Source organism: Castor canadensis, chromosome 16 (assembly GCF_047511655.1).
Source record: "Castor canadensis chromosome 16, mCasCan1.hap1v2, whole genome shotgun sequence".
NCBI classification, from domain to species: Eukaryota; Metazoa; Chordata; class Mammalia; order Rodentia; family Castoridae; genus Castor; species Castor canadensis.
This window is the reverse complement of record NC_133401.1, coordinates 15,712,242-15,737,556: the sequence shown is the minus strand read 5'-3', so window position 1 is coordinate 15,737,556 and position 25,315 is coordinate 15,712,242. Positions and strand designations below refer to the sequence as shown.

At 42.3% G+C, this 25,315-nt stretch overlaps 1 protein-coding gene across 1 annotated transcript in view; it reads left to right on the top strand.

Moving 5' to 3' along the window:
* The first annotated feature begins 1,084 nt into the window (after positions 1-1,084).
* Positions 1,085-25,315, top strand: part of LOC109692415 (uncharacterized) — a 39,056-nt gene continuing 14,825 nt past the window's right edge. The window contains 4 exon segments of the mRNA XM_074057544.1: positions 1,085-1,221; positions 9,148-9,210; positions 16,488-16,632; positions 17,569-17,664. Coding sequence (XP_073913645.1) covers positions 1,111-1,221; positions 9,148-9,210; positions 16,488-16,632; positions 17,569-17,664 — 415 coding nt within the window. The 5' untranslated portion in view covers positions 1,085-1,110.

Here is a 25,315-nt window from a genome sequence, read left to right as displayed (position 1 = left end):
TCAGTATGCTTTGTAATTTTTTTGCTACCCAGGAATCGTGTACTAGGTAAAATGGCTGCTATAGTACTCCTTAAGGAATGGAGGTGAAGTGTGGGAGGCGAGGCGTTCTGTACTTCTGTGGCAAAGTCTCAGTCTGATAATGATCCTGTGCCTCGGGACTGAGAGTGTCACAAGTGCTTGTCAGTTTTTGTCTTCCTTGGGTAGGTCAGGGTAACTAGAATGGGCTGGAGTTTGTTCCGCTTTCTCACTGTTAGGATGGAGAGGCAACAGTTAAGCCTCTATCTAACACGTGGAACTGGAAAGCGGAAGTACCTAACTTCCTGTTTAACGTGGATTTTTATACTGATTGCTTTTGATCACAACAACCACAGAAAAGATGCTGAATTGACGTAATGAAGATATGACATAACTTCAACCTAACGTTGAAACTGAGCTACTCAGCCTTGCATTGCTTCGCTGCCAGCTGGGGACCACTCTTCCCACATCGTTACCATGAGAACCTCCATCTTCAAGCCACCAAGGGCCAAGCCTTCGCGTCCTTGAATGCAGACTCCCCGGCCCCTCTCCAGCCGACACCAAAGACTCACTCACCTAACCAACTTGCAGCTCTCAAATGCTGACCTTGCCTTGCTGGCTCCCACACTGGGCCCTGTCAAGGTGCCAACGGTCTGTCCTGGTGTTCTCCATTACCGCGAGAAGCAACAAACTGCCTTATCAACAGATTGCACTGCCGATGGATATTTGGGGGGTTGTCATTGGACACAAACTTGACATCCAGTGTTTCTTAAGTTCGGTGTCCAGCTCAGCTCAACCTGCCACTGTTACGGTTCCCAGTTTTAGCCTTCCTTTCACTCCCCCTAAACAATTTGTTTAAACTTGCTTTATCGCAAGCTTCACTTTTATAGCTTCATTTTTATAACCTCACTACTGTTTTCTCATGAGCCAGATGTGACAGCAACAGCTGCAGAGAAGTAACTCCAAAGGAGGTGAAAGCAGAAGGCCGCGGGGTCCCGGCGCATTCTGGGAAATGTAGTTCCGGAAGTGGGCGAGCGCCGAAGCACTGCCCTTGAGGGATTCTGGGAAGTGGAGTCCAGGGGCGGACGGAGGTCCATGGCGGATGGAGGGCCTTCTGCTCCGGGAAGGCGAGGCCGGTTCCGAGATTGCCCCGGGGGAGGTGAGCCAGCCACCTCTCCGAGCCCCGGGCCCGGCCCGCGGTGGGCGGTGAGTCGTCTGTGGCCTGGGGAAGAGAAGCCAGGGACGGAGGGCTCGGGTGGGAGGTGACGGCGGCTGGCGAGCCCGCGGCGGAGCCTCCCGCGTTGCGGGCGGGCGTTGAGTTTGGGGTCCCGCGCTGCCCGCTGTCCCCAGCCCGCTCCCCCCGCAGCAGCCACGCTGCCCTTTCTCGCGGTGACGGACCGGGCGAGTGCCCGCATCTCTTGCCTCAGTTTCCTCGTGGCTTCTCGTGGAGTTGCCGCGTGATGTTTAATGTGAGGCTTTGCGTGTGTCAAACGCTGGGGACGCGGGCGCCCGCACACGGCCGGGCTCGGCCGCAATGGCGCTGTGGTCGGAGCCCCGGGAGCCACGTGGGTGGAGCCCGCGTCGCACCGGGTCCCCTCGGATGCGGGCCTGGGCGCTGCCGGGGGTCGCGGACTGGCTTTATTTAGGAGGGAGGGAGACCGCTTCCCGCCGGAGCCGGGTGAGGCCTCCGTACATCCAGCCAGGTCCGCAGGGGCCCGGGCCTTGCGTGTCTCTCTGACACCATTTCTGTTACGAGTCGAATGAGGCACGACCACCCAAAAAGGACTTTAAAGGAGAGTCTTTATTTGCCAGCTGGCGACTGCTCTGACCAACAGGCTGCTGGCCCTTGGAGCAGCCCCGTTGTGACTTTAAGCAGGGTTTATAAAGGCAAAAAACATGTCCTGTTTGGCAATCGTTGCGAAGCAAACTAGCCCAGGTACAGACACAAAACAATGGCTGTTAGTTGCCGTTGCGAAGCGTAAGTGAACACAGTCAACACAACCGTTTATCCGCATCCCGCTTTGGCTCCGTTTTCCTTGTCTCTATGGGAATCAGATTTTTCATAAACCCCTTTCCGCTTAAAACTAAGGTGGCACCTGATTAATGGCTTCCCTCTGGCTGAGTCTTTTAACCATTACATTCCCCACTGCTTTTACTTACAGAGTCAAATCTTAGACTCTTCTGACTGGATAGGATCATATTTAGTTCTCAAGACCATCAGTGTTACAGAAGAAATGCAGATTTAGCAGTATCGATATTATATTTTATCTGGTTGGAATTAAAGACACCTTGTATTTACAGGTACACTAACAGCAGGTCACATATTAACAGTTGTAACTAAGCATTGTGACAAATTAATCGTTTTTTATCTTTGTCCTTTTAGTAAAAGGTTAATACTGTTAAATTTATCTGTGACAATAGCACTTAGAAGCACCCTTAATCCATCTCTTTAGATATGTCTGTAAAAGACACTTGAGAAGCAAGATAAACATAAGAACTTCCCCAGGTAAGATAACTATAAGTGCCCCAACATCCCAGTTCGCACAAACCAGAGCAGAGTAGACAATTACATCATATTACAGTCTGAAGATCACGGAGAGTGAACTAAACTTAAACAATCCTGTCTATGACATCACTTAAAATACAATTTAACAAAGATGTGAGGGGAATGTAGATGTTAGGGCTAAGGGGATATTACCTAAGAATGTAATTTAACACTTTAGCCTATTCTGAACAAAACAGTTTGAATTAAACAATGAAAAGATTGTACTGAGTAATTTTAAGGGCAAGGCCATTAAAAACAGATACTGGAGTAACAATTTGAGGAACAAAAAGGACAACTAAATAGGAACACGTTTAGGTCTTACCTTGAGGGGGTCTTGATTGGCCTCAGGTCTGGCAATTGTCCAATGCTGGTCAGAGTTTTCGGAGAAGGCTCTCCTGAGCTGAGTATGAAGAATCCACGGGCGTTTTCCAGCTACCTTCACGACTGTGGGAGTGGAGAGGATCACAGTGTAGGAACCTTGTCAGTGGGGCTTGAGGCTGTCAGGGTGGTGTCTTTTTACCCACATTAGGTCTCCTGGCTCATAAGGAGTCCCAAGGGGGCCGTCAGGTTTCACCCTTTCTTGGGCCTGCTGGACGGCTGAGTGAATTTGTTTGGGAGTCTGTTGAAGAGTCTGGAGAGACTGGAGAAGAACATGATTAGAGATGTTTGTTAGGGCTTCCTCCCAGAATCTGGGGATTATATGAGGTGGTCGCCCTTAGAGGATCTCAAATGGAATGAAACCCTGTGTATAAGGGGTACATCTAACTCTTAATACGAATGCAGGAAGGAGGTTCACCCAGCTATCGCTCATTTCAAAGGAGAGCTTAGTAAGCAGCTCTTTTAGAGTCCGGTTCATCCTCTCTCCTTGCCCTGAACTCTGAAGCCTGTAAGCACAGTGTAACTTCCATTTGATCTGTAATGTTTTGGCTATTAATTTAGATATTTTAGCTGTGAAAGCTGGGCCATTGTTGGACCCCAGTATTAAGGGGAGGCCAAATCGGGGAACTTATCTCCTGTAAGAGTTTTTTTTTTTTTTTTTTTAGTAATCTGAGCTGTTTCCGTTTTTATAGGGAAAGCCTCAGTCCATCCAGAGAAGGTATCGATCATTACCAGCAGATATTTATATCCGTATAAGCCAGGCTTGATCTTGGTGAAATCGATCTCCCATTGTTCTGTAGGGAAGGAACCTCAAACTCTCATTCCTGGTTCAACCAAGGGTGGTCCCTTTTGGTTAACCTGTTGGCATACATTACAGCTTGTAGTGAGATCTCGAGCCAGGTGTTCCAAATTCTGGATAAAGAACGGTCCTTCATGAATGTCCTTTACAAGCGTGTGTCCCAGAGACCGGGGGAGACATATCCTTCCATCTGGCAACCTTTTCTGTCCAGAGGGGCCTGTCTTTAGTTGGAGGGCCCCGCCTAACTTCAAGTCCTGTTCTGTGTATTCTGGTTGTGATGGCAGGGCTGGAGGGTGAGTTAGCAAGATCTCGAGAGGCCCCACTGCTTTTTTGGCAACTGTCCTTGTGGCTTGGTCAGCTGCACAGTTTCCCCTTGCCTCAGGGTGGTCCCCTTTTTGGTGACCCTGGCAGTGAATGATGGTCACCTTTGTAGGAAGCCAGATGGCTTCTAAGAGGGCTAGGATCTCCTGGGCAATTTTAATATTTTTACTCTCAGAGGTAAGGAAGCCTCCTTCCCTGTATAGGGCTCCATGTACATGGGCAATTGGAAATGCATACCAGCTATCTGTATATACATTAATTACTTTATCTTTTCCATACCTTTAGACTCTGAGTCAGTGCAGTTAGTTCAGCCTTTTGGGCTGAGGTTCCATGCCCAAGTGGTCCAGTCCAGGGTGACACCTGCTGCCCCTGCATACCTTGTTCCGTTGGTCACAAAGCTGGAGCTATTGGTGAACAGTACCTCATCTGGCTCGTCCCAGGGAACATCAGTTAGGTCCGGTTGAAGGCTCTGGGTGTTTTTAAGAGTTTCTAGGCAGTCTTGAATGGGTTCCTTGGGGTCATCATCCGGAAGAAGAGTAGCAAGGTTAAGAGCAGCAGTCTTTAAAAACTTTACTCTGTTTTGATCTATCAGCAGAGCTTGATACTGAATTATACGAGCATTTGTCATCCATCTGTCTGTCGAGTCCTTTAAAGGGCTTTCACTGCATGGGGAGCCACTAGGGGGAGCTCTTGTCCCAGAGTTAGTTTATTGGCCTCTTTTACCAGTATGGCCGTGGCAGCAATGGCTCTCAGTCATATTGGCCATCCCACTGCGACCGGGTCCAGTCTCTTTGAGAGGTATGTAACTGGTCTTTTCCATGGCCCTAAGGTCTGAGCAAGTACCCCCTTCGCTATGCCCCTTGCTTCAGCTACATATAGGTAGAAGGGCTTCTGGATATCTGGCAAGGCAAGCGCCGGTGCTGACACCAATGCCTGTTTTAGCTTTTCGAAAGCTAGTTGTGTTGTCTCAGTCCATTCTAGGGGGGCATTTACCCCGCTGGTGCTTGTGTATAAGGGCTTAGCTATCTCTGAGAAGCCTGGGATCCAGAGCCGACAGTATCCAACAGCTCCCCAAAATTCCCACACTTGTCTTTCAGTCCTTGGTGGTGGAATTTTGAGGATAGCCTCAATATGCCCCTTGCTGAGAGTCCATTTTCCCTGGGTTAGGTCATAGCCCAAGTAAGTAGCCGTGGGTGTACACAATTGGGCCTTTTAGCTGAGACATGGTACCCTTTGTTTCCCAGATCTCTAAGCATGTTCTTGGTGGCCTCCCTGTAATCAGTCTCATTTTCAGCCGCCAGTAAGAGATCATCTACATATTGTAACAGGACTACCCCCTGGGTGTCCTGCTCTGAATGCTATAAGATCTTGGCTGAGGGCTTCATCAAACAGGGTAGGGGAGTTCTTGAACCCATGTGGCAGTCTTGTCCAGGTTAATTGGCCAGAAAATCCCTCCTCCGGATCAGTCCATTCAAAGGCAAAAATGGGTTGACTCACCTCTGCAAGCGGGAGACTGAAGAAGGCATCCTTTAGGTCCAAGACAGTGTACACTTGGTGGCTAGGAGGTAAGAGGCTGAGGAGAGTACAGGGATTGAGAACTGTAGGATGGATTGTTTCTACTCTCTTGTTTATTTCTCTTAGATCCTGGACAGGACGATAGTCATTAGTACCTGGCTTTTGGACAAGTAAGAGATGTGTATTCCATGGTGAGCGACATGGAACCAAAATTCCCACTTCCCTTAGTCTTTTAATGTGGATGGCAATGCCTCTTTTTGCCTCCACATTAATAGGGTGCTGTTTAACTGGAATAGGCATTGTCTGTAACATGAGTTGGACCACTATTGGGCATGATTAGCTTGCCCCGGTGGGTTGGATTCTGCCCATACGTGGGGAATCCTTTTTCTGAGTTCAGACAGATAGGAGGTCTCTGGAAGGTTTTGTTCTGTCATATATAGAAGATATTCCTCACTTAGGGGACAAGTCAGCAACAATTTGATAGGAGGTTGGACTTGGGTGTCCAGATAAGTTTCCTCCTCCTGGAAGGAAATGGTAGCTTGTAACTTGTGTAAGGGGTCTCGGCCCAGCCTTTTTTCTTAGGGCATTCATTTTTCCAGGGTCCCTTTTTCTTACAATAAGCACATTGGTCTTTTTCCAGTGGGGCTCTGGGGTTTCTTGCAAGTTGCCGGTTGGCAGGAGGCCCAGAACTTCTTGAGGGCCTGGAGGCAGGAGTTTGCAGAGCTGCCACCATCACCTTTGAAAGGCTTTTGGCTTATCTTCTGGCGTGTCTCTATTATTATAGACATGTTGTGCTATTTCCACTAATTTTGATAATAATTTTCCTTCAAATCCCTCCTGTTTTTGTAATTTCTTTGTAATGTCCTGGGCCGACTGGGAAGTGAAAGCAATATTTATTGCCCTTCTATTTTCTGCCGCCTCTGGGTTTATAGGAGTGTATGTCCTATATACCTCCAGGAGGTGCTCCAGGAATGCTGCAGGGGACTCGTCTGGGCCTTGTATAACCTCACTCACCTTAGACAAATTTGTGGGTTTCTGGGCTGCAGCTTGGACTCCCATAAGAAGAAGCCAGCGATAGTTGGCGAGAGCCTCCTTACCTGCATGAGAATTCGGATCCCAGTTAGGACGGACCGAGGGAAAAACAGTCCCCAGAATGTCCTGATTCCCGGTAGGAGCCCTGTCCGGGCCCAGGACATTTTTCTGGCTGGATGTAGTCTTGCTCTTCAGCTGTGAAGAGAGTCTGTAAGAGCTGTTGGCAATCATCCCAAGTAGGCTGGTGAGTGAAAAACAGTCTCAAGAAGAGAGATTAGCCCCTGGGGCTTGTCAGAAAAAGACAGATTTTGTTGTTTCCAGTTAAAGAGATCAGTGGTTGAAAAGGGCACATAAATCATACATTGACAACCTCTTTAATATCTAGAGACTAGATATTATAAAATTAGGACTCATTTGTCCAGTATTACACAATATATACAGTACAGCAGAGTTAAATGAAACACACAACGTACGGGGTAATGTGTATTCTGAAATTTTTAAATACATACTAACAAAATGTTTTTTGTGGTTTCTTCCTATTTACCCCCTTCAACCCAATAAATAGGTCTAGACAGTACACTGTTTGGAGGTGATTTTACAACTCCATTTTTAAACACAGTATTTTCCAAGTTTTTTAAAAGCTATTTATATATATTATTACTTTTGAATACATCAAATAATTTAAATATCTAGGACTAGATATTTTTAGATGAACTTGTCTGTTATGCACACAGCACTGGTAAATAAAATGCACACACAGCAATGACTACAATCTGAGGTATCTTTTAAATGGGATCATTTTGGCCTTGAATCATTCTTTGTCATTTTTTTCTTTTTGCCTTTAAACCAGTGGACAATTACATGCATAATATGTAGTGCTTAGAGATAGCTGAAAAATGTATATCTAAAAGTCATTTACAGAGGACAAGCATTTTTACCTTCCAAACGTGCAAATGATGATGGTTTAGGGGGCTTAGTGGGTAGGAGAACCTTTGAGCAGCCTATGCCTCCTTTTATGCACTTTTGTAGCCAGGAAGGCTTTTCAGATAAGACTTCAATCAGGTCAGAATATAAGGAATCTGGTCAGGGTGGCCAGGCCGTTCCATCCATAGGCTGTAGGCAAATCAAAAGTCCCCTCAGCAGGCCATCCCACACCAAATGAAGTCCAATCTAATTCACAGTTTTCTCAGTGTAAAGGCATCACAAGAGGCCCCCAGGTCTAAAGCCTTCTTCTAGAAAGAAGAAAGGTTAGTCAGCATACATTGCAAAGGGCTGGAGGTAGATGAAGATTGTCCCATGTTGTAGTTCCAGTTGTCCTCCAGTCACCTGGGGTGGTCTAAAAATGTTAAACACGAAATGACAAAACAGACACACAGAACAAAGACAATGACTTGTGTCCACACAGAACTAGACCAGACAGACCAGGGGTTGGGGTGACGTCTCGCCACCGCCCGGGATTCGGGAAGTAATGCATCCAGCCTTCCTCTGAATCTCCCTCACTTCCGGAGGTTTTCCTGACCATATGACTCTCCGCTGTGAGGATTGGTGTCTCCCAACTCCATTTGTCACCCATGAGGATAAGGAGGTATGTCCTGGGGCTGAGGAACGTCTCTCAGTGGCCACTCCCTTGGGCCTCCTCCCTGTTGGGCTCTGTGGAGTCCCAAGAGATCAAGACTCTACCAGCGTCTTTAGGGGTTGTTAAAAAGATCTCGCTGGGGCCTCCAAATGTTACGAGTCAACTGAGGCACGACCACCCAAAAAGGACTTTAAAGGAGAGTCTTTATTTGCCAGCTGGCGACTGCTCTGACCAACAGGTTGTTGGCCCTTAGAGCAGCCCTGTTCTGACTTTAAGCAGGGTTTATAAAGGCAAAAATATGTCCTGTTTGACAATCGTTGTGAAGCAAGGTAGCCCAGGTACAGAAGCGCAACAATGGCTGTTAGTTGCTATTGCGAAGCGTAAGTGAACACAGTCAACACAACCGTTTATCCTCATCCCGCTTTGGCTCCTTCTGTTTTCCTTGTCTCTATGGGAATCAGATTTTTCATGAACCTCTTTCTGCTTAAAACTAAGGTGACACATGATTAACGGCTTTCCTTTGGCTAAGTCTTTTAACCATTTCATTTCTTGCAGAGTCCTCGGTTTTTGTTGGGTATTAACTTCATGCACCTGGGAAAACAGACTTGGTTGAGGCTTTTCCAGCTTCATGACATCTGCAAGCAGTTATACTTACTGGAAAATCAATGGTGATTATGATGGAGGAGACAAGGTACACAGAAGGGTGGGAATTAGCGTTAGGCCGCTTGACCCCATTACGTCTCGTCTCCTCTGTCCCCAGGTTTGGAAGGTGGACAGGAAGCATTTGGGTTAGGACTCTTGTGTGGTCAGTTGATGAGTAAAGGCTGCAAGCTGAGGGGTCCAGGCGCAGCTGAAATTCAGCTCCCCCTCCTCACTAAGCCATGTGCAAAGCTCCAGCGAGAGTCATGTGCTGCTCATCTGGACCAGCTGCATCCCCAGCATCTCCCATGTCTTTTCCCTCCCCAGTGTCGCCTCCCCAGAACGCTGCCCTTTTCCAGAAGCAAGAGGAGAACAATGACCAAGGTCCAGGTAAGTTGGGTTTGCCTTTCTGTTTTTTATTGATTTGTTTTTGCAGCAGTGGGGTTTGAACTCAGGGCCTCGCATTTGCTAGGCAAGCACTCTACCACTTGACCCACTCCACTAGCCCTTTCGTGTTGGTTATTTTTGAGAGAGGGTCTCCCTTTTTATGCCGGGGTTTGCCTGGATCACTATCCTCCTGTTTGTGCTTCCTCAGGCAGCTGGAATAACAGGTACTTGTCACACACCCACCCCTTGATTTTGCCATTTTAAAGATACTTGCCCTGATGCTTTTCCTACATAACTTTTCCCAATTAGGAATTCTGAGGATTCTACTTGTTGTTCTTAACTTCTAGAGAGTCCTAGCTTTCACACGTGTGCTGCTTCACTTTGTGGAAGGAACTAGGTGATACTGAACTCAAAAGTAATTTCAGTTGTTTCAAACAAAAAGGTTTTTCTTTTAGTACTAGGATCAATTCATGTGTTATAGTATTTTGTTTAATTTATTAACGTATCAGTTATTTTAAATTAATACATGCTTAGATGTTTGTTTTTGTTGTTGGTGGTGGTGGTTTTTTGGAGACGGGGTCTTACTATGTAGTCCAGGCTGGCCTCTGTCTCACAGTCCTCCAGCCTCAGCCTCTCAGGTGCTGGGACATAATTTTAAACATCTAATAGCTCCAAGGGGATTTGCTAGGCATTTACTCCAGGGAACGGCGGGTTGAGGGTCAAGGTGGTTCTACCAGCATTTTAAACATGGGGGACATGTTCGGAAACCTCCAGACAGTACTGAGGCTCACTCAGTGCCAGCGGACACTGAAGTTTCCAGTGCCTACAGCAGGTGTTGCAGATGTTCCATTCGGGTGACAAAACCCAGAAGAAAACACAGTCCTCAGTTCAGGGCCTGGAGCCAGGTTGCCTGTGTCCTGGCATGTCCTGGTGGGCAAAGGCTCCAAAATGACATTGCCCCTCACCTGGCTCCCTTTCTAGTGCCTGGCTCTTCACCAGATGTGTCAGCTGGTCTTGTACACGGCTGGCTACCCAGAACTCCAACCAAAACAGACGCAGAAGTAAGAAGTCTTTAGATGAAAACCAGTTTCTATGCAGAAGAGCACTGTGCACAGTGTTAGACGCAAATAATAGGGGTGGGTGCGGGAGTGAGGAATTGTACATTCTTGAAAGAGGGCTAATCTGCTGGATAGAAATCTTCCTGATTTGTGTGATACTCCCAGTAGGACAGAGGAAGTAAATGAATAGGCAAAATGTGAAATAATCTTTTCTTAAAATAAAATAGATTGGAGCTGGAGGTGTGGTTCAAATGGTAGAGCACCTGCCTCACAAGTTTTGAAGAAGAGTTGTTTTCATCACTTACCAAATTACCCAAGGTTTATACAATAAAGTAATATCCAGTTTTGGCCAGAGCTGGAGAATCAGGAATACTTATATCCTTTTAGAGAATAAATTAATTAGAAAAATTGCCATTATATTAAGAAACTAAAGGTACACATTTTTATGACAGTGCAAATACTGCTTCTTGGAATTTATGCTAAAGAAATAAGCAGTCAAGTTTGCTGAGAACTATGTAAAATTTTAAAGTTTAAACTTATTGACCTATGCAATGCTTTTATGGACTACTGTGCAGCCATGAGTGGGCGAAGCAAATGGTGACAGTGTTGATAGCTGGGAGTTACTGTGTATCACACACCATCCTGAGTCCTGTGTGGTTTTACTCATCCAGTCCTGACATAGGAAATGTTATACAGATGAGGGAGATGAGGTAAGGAGAAGTGAGATGACTTGTCCGAGGTCCCAAAGCAAGTAGGGGACAGAGCCTGGGAGTGTGAACGGAAGCAGTCAGGTTCCAGAGCCTGTGCTCTTAACCTTGCCCCTGAGTGCTGCTGCAGTTGAGAGACGGGGAGTGTTTCTGAACACGTACAGTGAGGAATTTCATTCTTCTTTGTGGCTGAATAAAGTTACATTGTATAAAAATGCCACATTTTCTTTATTAAAAATTTTTTTCATTGTTTTATTATTCATATGTGCATACAAGGCTTGGGTCATTTCTCCCCCCTGTCCCCCCCCTTACCACCCACTCTGCCCCCTCCCTCTCCCCGCACCCCCCCCCCCCCGCAGAAACTATTTTGCCCTTCTCTCTAATTTTGTTGTAGAGAGAGTATAAGCAATAATAGGAAGGAACAAGGGTTTTTGCTAGTTGAGGTAAGGATAGCTATACAGGGAGTTGACACACATTAATTTCCTGTGCGTGGGTGTTACCTTCTAGGTTAATTCTTTTTGATCTAACCTTTTCTCTAGTTCCTGGTCCCCTTTTCCTATTGGCCTCAGTTGCTTTTAAGGTATCTGCTTTAGTTTCTCTGCGTTAAGGGCAACAAATGCTAGCTAGTTTTTTAGGTGTCTTACCTATCCTCACACCTCCCTTGTATACGCTCACTTTTATCATGTGCTCATAGTCCAATCCCATTGTTGTGTTTGCCCTTGATCTAATGTCCACATATGAGGTAGGACATACGATTTTTGGTCTTTTGGCCCAGGCTAACCTCACTCAGAATGATGTTCTCCAATTCCATCCATTTACCAGCAAATGATAACATTTCGTTCTTCATGGCTGCATAAAATTCCATTGTGTATAGATACCACATTTTCTTGATCCATTTGTCAGTAGTGGGGCATCTTGGCTGTTTCCATAACTTGGCTATTGTGAATAGTGCCGCAATAAACATGGGTGTGCAGGTGCCTCTGGAGTAACCTCTGTCACAGTCTTTTGGGTATATCCCCAAGAGTGGTATTGCTGGATCAAATGGTAGATCAATGTTTAGCTTTTAAAGTAGCCACCACATTTTTTTCCAGAGTGGTTGTGCTAGTTTACATTCCCACCAGCAGTGTAAGAGGGTTCCTTTTCCCCTGCATCCTCGTCAACACCTGTTGTTGGTGGTGTTGCTGATGATGGCTATTCTAACAGGGGTGAGGTGGAATCTCAGTGTGGTTTTAATTTGCATTTCCTTTATTGCTAGAGATGGTGAGCATTTTTTCATGTTTTTTGGCCATTTGAATTTCTTCTTTTGAGAAAGCTGTGTTTAGTTCACTTGCCCATTTCTTTATTGGTTCATTAATTTTGGGAGAATTTAGTTTTTTAAGTTCCCTATATATTCTGTTTATCAGTCCTTTGTCTCATGTGTAGCTGGAAAATATTTTCTCCCACTCTGTGGGTGTTCTCTTCAGTTTAGAGACCATTTCTTTTGATGAGCAGAAGCTTTTTAGTTTTATGAAGTCCCATTTATCTATGCTATCTCTTAGTTGCTGTGCTGCTGGGGTTCTGTTGAGAAAGTTCTTACCTATGCCTACTAACTCCAGAGTATTTCCTATTCTTTCCTGTATCAACTTTAGAGTTTGTGGTCTGATATTAAGATCCTTGATCCATTTTGAGTTAATCTCGGTATAGGGTGATATACATGGATCTAGTTTCAGTTTTTTGCAGACTGCTAACCAGTTTTCCCAGCAGTTTTTGTTGAAGAGGCTGCTTTTTCTCCATCATATATTTTTAGCGCCTTTGTCAAAGACAAGTTGGTTATAGTTTTGTGGCTTCATATCTGGGTCCTCTATTCTGTTCCACTTGTCTTCATGTCTGTTTTTGTGCCAGTACCATGCTGTTTTTATTGTTATTGCTTTGTAATATAGTTTGAAGTCAGGTATTGTGATACCTCCAGCATTGTTTTTTTGACTGAGTATTGCCTTGGCTATTCGTGGCCTCTTGTGTTCCCATATAAAGTTAATGGTAGATTTTTCAATCTCTTTAATGAATGTCATTGGAATTTTGATGGGAATTGCATTAAACATGTAGATTACTTTTGGGAGTATAGACAGTTTTACTATGTTGATTCTACCCATCCATGAACATGGGAGATGTCTCCACTTTCTATAGTCTTCCTCAATCTCTTTCTTCAGAATGTATAGTTTTCCTTTTAGAGGTCTTTCACATCTTTTGTTAGGTTTACACCTAGGTATTTGATTTTTTTTGAGGCTATTGTAAATGGAATTGTTTTCATGTATTCTTTTTCAGTTTGTTCATAGTTAGTGTATAGAAATGCTAATGATTTTTCTGTGTTGATTTTATATCCTGCTACCTTGTTGTAGCTATTGATGATGTCTAGAAGCTTCTGAGTAGATTTTTTGGGTCTTTAAGGTATAGGATCATGTCATCTGCAAATAGGGATATTTTGACAGTTCCTTTACCTATTTGTCTTCCTTTTATTCCTTCTTCTTGCCTAATTGCTCTGGCTAGGAATTCCAGTACTATGTTGAATAGGAGTGGAGATAGTGGGCATCCTTGTCTAGTTCCTGATTTTAGAGGGAATGGTTTCAGTTTTTCTCCGTTAAGTATAATGCTGGCTGTAGGTTTGTCATATATAGCTTTTATAATGTTGAGGAACTTTCCTTCTATTCCTCGTTTTCTTAGAGCTTTTATCATGAAATGGTGTTGGATCTTATCAAAGGCTTTTTCTGCATCTATTGAGATGATCAAGTGGTTTTTGTCTTTGCTTCTGTTAATGTGGTTTATTTCATTTATTGATTTTCATATGTTGAAGCACCCCTGCATTCCTGGGATGAAGCCTACTTGGTCGTGGTGAATAATCTTTTTGATGTGTTGTTGAATTCGGTTTGCCATTATTTTATTGAGGAATTTTGCATCAATGTTCATTAAGGAGATTGACCTATAGTTCTCCTTTTTGGAGGTGTCTCTGCCTGGTTTTGGGATAAGTGTAATACTGGCTTCATAAAATGTGTTTGGCAGTTTTCCTTCCCTTTCTATTTCGTGGAACAGTTTAAGGAGGGTTGGTATCAGTTCTTTAAAGGTCTGATAGAATTCAGCAGAGAATCCATCAGATCCTGGACTTTTCTTTTTGGGGAGACTCTTGATTGCTGCTTCAATTTCATTTTGTGTTATAGATCTATTCAGGTGATAATTTCCTCTTGGTTCAGTTTTGGATGATCATATGTGTCTAGAAATCTGTCCATTTCTTTAAGATTTTCAAATTTATTTGAATATAGGTTCTCAAAGTAGTCTCTGATGATTTCCTGGACTTCCATGGTGTTTGTTGTTATCTCCCCTTTAGCATTCCTGATTCTACTAATTTGGGTTTTTTCTCTCCTCATTTTAGTCAGGTTTGCCAGGGGTCTGTTGATCTTGTTTATTTTTTCAAAAAATCAAATTTTGCTTCATTAATTCTTTGAATGGTTTTTTGGTTTCTGTTTCATTGATTTCAGCTCTTATTTTTATTATTTCTCTCCTTCTATTTGTTTTGGGATTTGCTTGTTCTTGTTTTTCTAGGAGTTTGAGATGTGTCATTAGGTCATTGATTTGGGATCTTTCAGACTTTTTAATATATGCACTCATGGCTATAAACTTTCCTCTCAGGACTGCCTTTGCTGTGTCCCATAGGTTCTGGTAGGTTGTGTTTTCATTTTCATTGACTTCCAGGAACTTTTTAAATTTCCTCTTTTATTTCATGAGTGACCCATTGTTCATTCAGCAATGAGTTATTTAGTTTAAAGCTGTTTGCAAGTTTTTTGTTTTTACTTTTGTTGTTGAGTTCTAGTTTTATTGCATTGTGATCAGATAGTATGCATGCTATAATTTCTATTTCCTTATATTTGCTGAGGCTTGCTTTGTGCCCTAAGATATAATCTATTTTGGAGAAGGTTCCATGGGCTGCTGAGAAGAATGTATATTGTGTAGAAGTTGGATGAAATGTTCTGTCGACATCAAGTAGGCCCATTTGATCTATTGTATATTTTAGATCTTGGATTTATTTATTGATTTTTTGTTTGGATGACTTATCTATTGATGATAATGGGGTGTTAAAGTCTCCCACAACCACTGTGTTGGAGTTAATATATGCTTTTAGGTCTTTCAGGGTTTGTTTGATGAAATTGGATGCATTGACATTGGGTGCATATAGGTTGATAATTATTATCTCCTTTTGGTCTATTTCCCCTTTTATTCATATGGAATGTCCTTCTTTATCTCATTTGATCAATGTAGGTTTGAAGTCTACTTTGTCAGAGATAAGTATTGCTACTCCTGCCTGTTTTCGGGGGCCATTCGCTTGGTAAATCTTCTTCCAGCCTTTCATCCTAAGCCTATGGTTATTTCTGCCGGTGAGATGGGTCTCCTGTAAGCAACAAATTGTTGGATCTTCCTTTTTAATCCATTTCGTCAAGCAGTGCCTTTTGATGGGTGAATTAAGTCTGTTAACATTAAGTGTTAGTACTGATAGGTATGTGGTGATTCCTGTCATTTAGTTGTCTTAGTTGTTTGAAGGTTTGATTGTGTGTATCTAAGTTGAAGTTACTCTCTACTTTATTGCTTTTTCTTTTCCTATAGTTTGGTGCTGCCTGTCTTTTCATGGTTATGTTGGGTTTCACTTTCTGTGTGTAGAATCCCTTGAAGAGTCTTTTGTAGTGGTGGCTTTGTAGTCACATATTGTTTTAGTTTCTGCTTATCGTGGAAGACTTTTATTGCTCCATCTATTTTGAATGATAATTTTGCTGGGTAGAGTATCCTAGGGTTGAAGTTATTTTCATTCAGTGCCCGGAAGATCTCACCCCAAGCTCTTCTTGCTTTTAATGTTTCTGTTGAGAAGTCTGCTGTGATTTTGATGGGTTTACCTTTGTAAGTTACTTGTTTTTTCTCTCTTACAGCCTTCAGTATTCTTTCCCTAGTTCTGTACTTGTTGTTTTAATGATGATATGTCATGGGGTAGTTGTATTTTGATCTGGTCTGTTTGGTGTTCTGGAGGCCTCTTGCATCTGTATGGGAATATTTTTCTCTAGATTTGGGAAATTTTCTGTTATTATTTTGTTGAATATATTACTCATTCCCTTTGCTTGCACCTCTTCTCCTTCTTCAATGCCCATGATTCTCAGGTTTGGTCTTTTGATGGAGACAGTGAGTTCTTGTACTGCACAGTGGGAGAACATAGACATTACCAGAAACTATCAGTATAAAATTAGCAAAGAATTTCTGACAAGATTTGACACTCTCAAAATGTAAACTTTGTCAACATCATGAGTTAACAATGATAGTTCTAAGTGCACCTATGTTAAGGCCACCATGTTACATGTATCAGTATTTTTCTTTTTTCACTCACCTCCTCCAAACACCATTTTTGCTATCATTGTGGAAAGGGAGGAATAGGAACTCTACTGAAATAGTTGCTGGATTCCCAGTGGCCATTACACGTAGGATTGAGATTTTATGTGCCATGTTGTAGGAGGTGGTGACATTCAAGGAGGTGGTGACATTCAAAGATGTGGCTGTGGTCTTCACCAAGGAGGAGCTGGGGCTGCTGGACGCTGCCCAGAGAAGGCTGTACTGTGACGTGATGCTGGAGAACTTGAGGAACCTGCTCTCAGTGGGTGAGGACAGGCATCCTGTGTCACACAGCATCACCCCTTGAACAGGATTTCTCAACCATGGCGGTATTGACATTTGGGCTGAGTGATGCTTGTCGTGGGGCCCAGCCAGTGCATTTTGGGGCAGTTCATTCAGTAGCATCCCTGGTCTCTGCCCACTATCTCAAGTCAGTGTAACTGTCCAGAGACCAGAGTTTTCCATTTCCTTTGGGGAACGGAGACATTGCTGATCTTAGTTCCAAGGCAAACTCATCTTTTGCAAATGAATTATAACGGTTGAGTTTAGCGTTCCTTGGTCCTTATTTCTTACACCTTTTTAAACTTGTAAGTCATGATCCAGTGGTAGGTCCTGGAGTTTAGTAAATTGCATCAGCATTTGTATAATTAAGTAGAGTGACAGTGTCTGAGTTCCTCAGCAGCTCTTTGTGTTTTTGTGGTCCTGGGGATTGGACCAGTGGCCTCCTGCATGCTAGGCCTGTGCTCTACCACTTGAGCCTCGCCCTTGGTCTTTTTATTACTACTTTGATTTTGAGACAGAATCTTAATAACTGGGATGGCCTTGAACTTGGGATGCTCCTGTCTCTGCCTCACAAGTAGATGGGATTACAGGTGTGCACTACCTTGCCCAGCTCTTAGCAGTTGCTTTATGTTGTAGCTATTATTATAACTGCTTGCAGTAAGGAATATGAGACAGAACAATGAGATGAAACAGAGATTGGTCAGAAGCAGATAGTTGCACCTCGGATTTTCAGTAGACCGCATGTGATAATAATGTATTTCTAATGTTCCTAAATGTATTCCTGACATGGTGTCATGATAAAAATGTTTGATAAATGCTGCTTGAGGAGTGCAGGGTGGAGCCTTGTGCTGAGGGATCAGAGCCAAACCTTTGCAGTACTCTGTCTTTAGCATTCTCACTTAAACCCTATCTTTCCACAGGACATCAGTCCTTCAAACCAGACATGATATCCCAGTTGGAGAGGGAGGAAAAGCTTTGGATGAAGGAGATCCAAACCCAGGCAGGTAGGCGCTCAGGTGAGACTGCAGCTGGAGTCAGAGGTAGCAGTCCAGTCACTCTGCTGGGTAATCTCCTCTCACGGCAACCCAAGGGACCTTCTGAACGCCAGTCTTTCCCTTCCCTTTCACTCAGTAAAATGCAACCTTCTGATGGGGTTTTTAAGGCTGTACAAGACCTGCTCCTTCCCCTGGCTTTACCATCCTATGTTTTTCTCCTGTCACTTCCCTTTTCCTCTGTCTCTGCCAGATGACTGCTTCCTCCAAATGACAATTATGCCTCTGTTCCAGAGTCTTTTGCTTTCTTTCCTCTGACTAGAATGCCCTTGTCCAGTAAACCTCCATGCACTCCTACTTCATTTATCTCTCTACCCACCCCCTTCCACTGGTGTCCACCACTGGAGAAGTCCTGGTGTGCGTTCTTGTCCTTGATTTTGTAAAAGAGTGTACTGTTGGTCCAAGGGGGTTTCACCTTGGCGTTTCAGACTTGTATACATTGTACTTCAATCAGATTAGCCCCTCCCTTGTTACTTACTCTCTGTCACCTGCCCCTCTAATATTCAGCAGTTTACAGTGCAGTAAGTTATGTTATATTCACATATAGATTGGATGGTTCAGTATTTTCTATGTTCTGTTCAGTTCATTTGCCCATTTTCTGAGAGGGTTGTTAACTCTTTGAGAGGTTAGTTTTTTGAGCTTCCTGTGTATTCTAGTTATTAATCCCTTGTCAGATGTATAGCTGGCAAAGATTTTCTCCCATTCTGTGGGCTGTTTCTCCAGTCTGATGACTGTTTCTTTTGCTATACAGAATAGAAGCTTTTCAGTTTCTGTCCCATTTGTCAATCCTTTCTCTTAATTGCTGAGCTATTAGAATTCCAATCATGAAGTTATTACCTATGCCTGTATGGTCCAGTGTGTTCCTTATTTTTTTTTTCCTTTATTGTTGTGCTGGGTGGGGATACATTGTGGCATTACAAGAGTTCTTACGATATATCAAACATATCATACTTAAATTCACCCCTTCCACTGCTCTCCTTCATCCCCCTTTCCCCGATTTCTGGAACAGTTTCAACAGGTATCAGTTTTGCATCTACATGCATGTGTACACATTTTTTGCACTGTATTCACCCTTATATCCCCTTTCCCCACCACCTGCCCTTCCCACTGGTGCCCCTCCCACCACCTCCTTGGGCAGGACATGTTCTGCCTCCTGTTCTCTGGTTTTGTAGAAGAAAAAGGAGAAAAGAAGAAAAGAAAAACATGATAGTTTTGGTTGTTGTTCTCATACATATATGTATTACAATCCCAATTGGTTCATCTCCTGTATTCCTCTTCACTGCTCCCTAGTCCTCTTCCCATGGTGGCCCCAGCCAGTTTAAGGTTTCTGTATTCATTCCTGTACAGAGAGCTCATCTACCACATTCAAGTTTTTGTTTCCTTCCCTTGCCCTATCCTTCCCATGCATAACCTCCCCTTAGTGTGACCAGTGTCCCATAGTATTGCACATTTATTTTAGGTCTGTTTTCCACATATGAGAGAGAACTTGCGACTTTTGGCCTCTGAGCCTGGCTAACTTCATGTAAGATGATGTTCTCCAGTTCCATCCATTTATCAGCAAATGGCAAAACTTCATTCTTTGTGGCTGAGTAAAATTCCATTGTGTACAAGTACCACATTTTCTTAATCCATTAGTCAGTAGTGAGGCATCTTAACTGTTTCCATAGCTTAGCTATTGTGAATAGTGCTGCAGTAAACATGAGTGTGCAGATACCTTTGTTGTAACCTGAGTCACATTCCTTCTGGTATATCCCTAGGAGTGGGATTGCTGGATAATATGGCAGTTCTATTTTTAGTCTTTGTAAGGAGTCTCCATACTGTTTTCTATAGTGGTTGTACTAGCTTACATTCCCACCAGCAGTGTATGAGTGTTCCTCGCCAGCATTTGTTTTTGTTTGTGTTCTTGATGGTAGCCGTTCTAACATGAGTGAGGTAGAATCTTAACATGGTTTTGATTTGCACATCCTTTATGGCCTGGGTTGGTAATCATTTTTTATGTGTTGTTTAGCCACTTGGACTTCATCCTTTGAAAAAGCCCTATTCAGTTCATTTGCCCATTTCTTTATTAGGTCATTGATTTTTGGAAATTTAGCATTTTTGAGTTCCCTGTATATTCTGGTTATCAGTCCTTTGTGTGATGTATAGCTAGCAAAGATTTTCTCCCATTCTGTTGGTAGTCTTTTCAATTTAGAAGCCATTTTTTTGGTTGTGCAGAAACTTTTAAAATTTCAAGTAGTCCTATTTGTGGATCCTTTCTATTGGTTGCTGAGCCAATTAAAGTTCTACTGAGGAAGTCCTTGCCTATGCCTATTGCTTCCAGAGTATTCTCTGTGGTTTTCTTTACTACCTTCAAGGTTTCAGGTCTTATATTAAGGTCTTTAATCCACTTTGAGTTGATACTTATACAGGGTGACAAACATGGGTGACAGGGTGACACCCTTGTCTCATTCCTGATTAAAAGAAATAGTTTCAGTTTTTCCTTGTTTAGTATGATGTTGGCTATAGGTTTGTCATATAAGGCCTTTATAATGTTGAGCAGCATGTCTTCTGTTCCTAGTTCCTTCAGAGCTTTTACATGTAAGGATGTTGAATTTTGTCAGACTTCTGTGTGTGTGTGTTGATAATGATGATACAGTTCTTGTCTTTGATTCTGTTTGTGTGTTGTATTACCTGTTGATGTGTGCATGTTGTACCATCCTTGCATCCCTGGAATGAAATCTACTTCATCATGGTGTGTGATCTTTTAATGTGTTGTTGGATTCTTTATTGAGGATGTTCTCTATGTTCATCAGGGATATTGGCCTGTAACTTTCTTTTTTTTGATGCGTCTTTACCTGGCTTTGGTATTATGGTAATACTGGTTTCATAAAATGAGTTTGGTAGTATTCCTTCCTTTTGTACATTATGCCATAATATGAGGAGCATTGGTGTTAATTCTTCTTTAAAGGTCTGGTAGAATTCAGCAGTGAATCCTTCAGGACCCAGGCTTTTCTTGGTTGGGAGGTTCTTTATAACTGTCTCAATCTCATTTCTTGTTATATATCCGTTCAGATTTTTCATGATTTCTTGGTTCAATTTTGGTGAATCATGTGTGTCAGGAAGTTTATCTCTTTCTTTCCTCATGTGAGCATACCATTTTTGTCCATTCACATTTGAAGGACCTTTTAGTTGTTTCCAGTGTTTGGCTGCTATGAAAACTCACATACAGGTTATTTTCCTCTTGGGGAGTGGGATGGAGGAGTGGAGTTGGCTGTATTACGTGCTGGGTGTATGGCTAACCTAATAAGAAACTGCTGGCTTCGTCACAGTGGCTACACCAGTTTGCCCCCAGTCATGTATGAGAGCTCCAGTTCTGTGCTTTGTTTTAGCGATTCTGGTGGATGTGTAATGGTATTTTCCTGTGGCTTTAACAATTATCAGTAGGTTTAAATATCTTTCAAGCTTGTCTTCACCACTTGTGTATTTTCTTCTTTTTTAAAATTCATTTATTCATATGTGCATACATTGTTTGGGCCATTTCTCTGCCCTGCCTCCCATTCCTTCCTTCTCCCGACAACCCTCTTCGCTTCCAGGCAGAACCTATTCTGCCCTTCTCTGCAATTTTGCTGAAGAGTAGCATAAGCAGTAATTAGAAAGACTTAGTGTTTTTGCTAGTTGAGATAAGGATAGCTATACAGAGAGATTCCTAGTGTTGCTTCCATGCACAAGTGTATTACAACCTGAATTGAGCTCTGGTTGAGCTCTTCTCTACTTCCCAGTCACTTTCCCATAGTGACCTCTGTCGCTTTAAGGTTACTGTATTAGCTCCTCTGCAGTGGGGACATCAAACACTTTCAAGTTTTGGGTTTCCTACCTATCCCCATTCCTCCTGTATGTGCTCTCCCCTTAGTGTGTGACCGAAGTCCAACAACATTGCTGCGTTTGCCCTAGATCTAAAGTGTACATATGAGGAAGAACACATGATTTTTCATCTTCTAAACATGGCTAACCTTGCTCAGGATGATGTTTTCTGGTTCCATCCATTTACTTACGAATGATAAGATTTCATTCTTTTTCATGGCTGAGTAAAACTCCCATTGTGTATAAATATCATATTTTCTTAATCCATTCATCAGTAGTGGGGCATCTTGGCTGTTTCCATAACTTGGCTATTGTGAATAGCGCTGCGATAAACATGGTTGTTCAGATGCCTCTGGAGTAACCTGAGTTGCATTCCTTTGAATATATCCCTAGGAGTGGGATTGCTGGATCATATGGCAGATCTATGTTTAGATTTTTAAGAAGCCTCCATATTGTTTTCCAAAGTGGTTGCACTAGCTTGCATTACCACCAGCAGTGTAAGAGGGTTCCTTTTTCCCCCACATCCTCACCAACACCTGTTGGTGGTGGTGTTTTTGATGATATCTATTCTAACAGGAGTGAGGTGCAATCTTAGTGTGGTTTTGATTTGCATTTACTTTATGACCAGAGATGGTGAGCATATTTTCATGTGTTTTTTGGCCATTTGAATTTCTTCTTTTTTTCTAAACTGAACTGTTTAGTTCAGTTGCCCTTTTCTTTATTGGTTCATTGATTTTTGGGAGAGTTTAGATTTTTGAGTTTCCTATATATTCTGGTTATCAGTCCTTTGTCTGATGTAAGGCTGGCAAATATTTTCTCCCACTCTGTGGGTGATCTCTTCAGTTTATGGAGACCATTTCTTTTGTTGTGCAGGAGGTTTTTAATTTTATGAAGTCCCATTTGTCCATTCTTTCTCTTAGTTGCCAAGCTGCTGGGGTTCTATTGAGGAAGTCCTTGCCTATATCTATTGCTTCCAGAGTATTCCCTGCTCTTTCCTGTACTAACTTCAGAGTTTTGGGTCTGATATTAAGGTCCTTGATACATTTTGAGTTGATACTAGTACAGGGTGATAAACATGGATCTAGTTTCAGTTTTTTGCAGGCAGATAACCACTTTTCCCAGCAACATTTGTTGAAGAGGCTGTCTTTTCTTCATCGTATGTTTTTGGCACCTTTGTCAAAAATAAGGTGGACATAGCTGTGTGGATTCATATCCGGGTCCTCTATTCTGTTCCACTGGTCTTCATGTCTGTTTTTGTGCCAGTACCATGCTGTTTTTATTGTTATTGCTTTGTAATATAGTTTGAAGTCGGGTATTGTGATACCTCTAGCATTGCTCTTTTTGCTGAGTATTGCCTTGGCTATTCATGGTCTCTTGTGTTTCCAAATGAACTTTAGGGTAGATTTTTCAATTTCTGTGATGAATGTAATTGGGATTTTGATGGGAATTGCATTAAACATGTAGGTTGCTTTTGGTAGTATAGCCATTTTTACTAAGTTGATTCTACCAATCAGTGAGCATGGGAGATCTTTCCATCTTCTGTACTCTTCCTCAATCTCTTTCTTCAGGGGTTTATAGTTCTTCTTGTACAGGTCATTCACATCTTTTGTTAGGTTTGCTCCTAGGTATTTGATTTTTTTTGAGGCTATTGTAAATGGAATTGTTTCCATATATTCTTTCTCAATTTGTTTGTTGTTGATGTATAGAAAAGCTAATGATTTTTGTAAGTAGATTTTGTATCCCTTCACCTTGCTGTAGCTATTTATGGTGTCTAGGAGTTTTTGGGTAGAGTTTTTTGGTCTTTAAGATATAGGATCATGTCATCTGCAAATAGAGATATTTTGGCATTTTCTTTACCTATTTGTATTCCTTTTATTTCTTCTTGCCTAATTGCTCTGGATAGGAATTCCAGGACTATGTTAAATAGGAGTGGGGATAGCAGGCACCCTTGTCTCAATCCTGATTTTAGGGGAAATGGTTTCAGTTTTTCTCCATTAAGTATGATGTTGGCTATAGGTTTGTCATAGATAACCTTTACAATGTTGAGGTACATTCCTTCTATTCCTAGTTTTCTCAGAGTTTTTATCATAAAGTGGTGTGGGATCTTATTGAAGGCTTTTTCTGCATCTGTTGAGATGATCAAGTGGTTTTTGTCTTTGCTTCTATTAATGTGCTGTATTACATTTATAGATTTGCATATGTTGAACCACCCCTGCATCCCTGGGATGAAGGCGACTTAGTTGTGGTGGATGATCTTTCTGATGTGTTGTTGGATTTGATTTGCTATTATTTTATTGAGGATTTTTGCATCAGTGTTCATTAAGGAGATTGGCCTACAGTTCTTTTTGGAGGTATCTTTGGTTTTGGGGTGAGTGTAATGCTGGCTTCATAAAATGAGTTAGGCAGTGTTCCTTCCTGTTCTATTTCGTGGAACAGTTTAAGGGGGGTTGGTATTCGTTCTTCTTTAAACATCTGGTAGAATTCAGCAGTGAATCCATCAGGTCCTGGACTTTTCTTTTTTGGGAGGCTCTTGATGGCAGCTTCAATTTCTTTTTGTGTTATAGATCTATTCAGGTGATTAATATCCTCTTGATTCAGTTTTGGGTGGTTGTAAGTTTCTAGAAATCTGCCCATTTCTTCAAGATTTTCAAATTTATTAGAATATTAGTTTTCAAAGTAGTGATGATTTCCTGGATTTTCGTGGTGTTTGTTGTTATCTCCCCTTTTGCATTTCTGATTTTACTGATTTGGGCTTTTACTCTCCTCATTTTAGTCAGGTTTGCCAGGGGTCTGTCAATCTTGTTTATGTTTTCAAGGAACCAGCTTTTTGTTACGTTGATTTTTTGTATTTTTTTTGTTTCTACTTCATTAATTTTGGCCCTTATTTTTATTATTTCTCTCTTTCTACTTGTTTTGGGATTTGCTTGTTCTTGTTTCTCTAGGAGTTTGAGATGTAGCATTAGATCATTGATTTGAGATCTTTCTGTCTTTTTAATATATGCACTCATGGCTATACACTTTCCTTTTAGGACTGCCTTTGCTGTGTCCCATAGGTTCTGGTAGATTATGTTTTCATTTTCATTAGCTTCCGGGAACCTTTTAATTTCCTCTTTTATTTCATCAATGACCCATTGATCATTGAGCAATGTGTTGTTCTGCTTCCAATTATTTGCATGTTTTCTAGTGTTGTTTTTGTTGTTGAGTTCTAGTTTTAATGCATTGTGATTAGATAGAATGCATGGGATTATTTATATTTTCTTATATTTGCTGAGGCTTGCTTTGTACCCTAAGATATGATCAATTTTGGAGAAAGTTCCATGGGCTGCTGAGAAGAATGTATATTGTGTAGAAGTTGGATGAAATGTTCTGTAGACATCAAGTAGGTCCATTTGTTCTATGGTATATTTTAGGTCTAGGATTTCTTTATTGATTTTTTGTTTGGATGACCTATCTATTGGTGATAGCGGGGTATTAAAGTCTCCCACTACCACTGTGTTGGAGTCTATATATGCTTTTAGGTCCTTCAGAGTATGTGTGATGAAATTGGGTGCACTGACATTGGGTGCATGTAGGTTCATAATTGTTATTTCCTTTTGGTGTATTTCACCTTTTATTCGTATGGAATGTCCTTCTTTGTCTCATTTGATCAATGCAAGTTTGAAGTCTACTTTGTCCGAGATAAGTATTTCTACTCTTCCCTATTTTCGGGGGCCATTGGCTTGGTAAGTCTTCTTCTAGCCTTTCACCCTAAGCCAGTGCTTGTTTCTGTCAATGA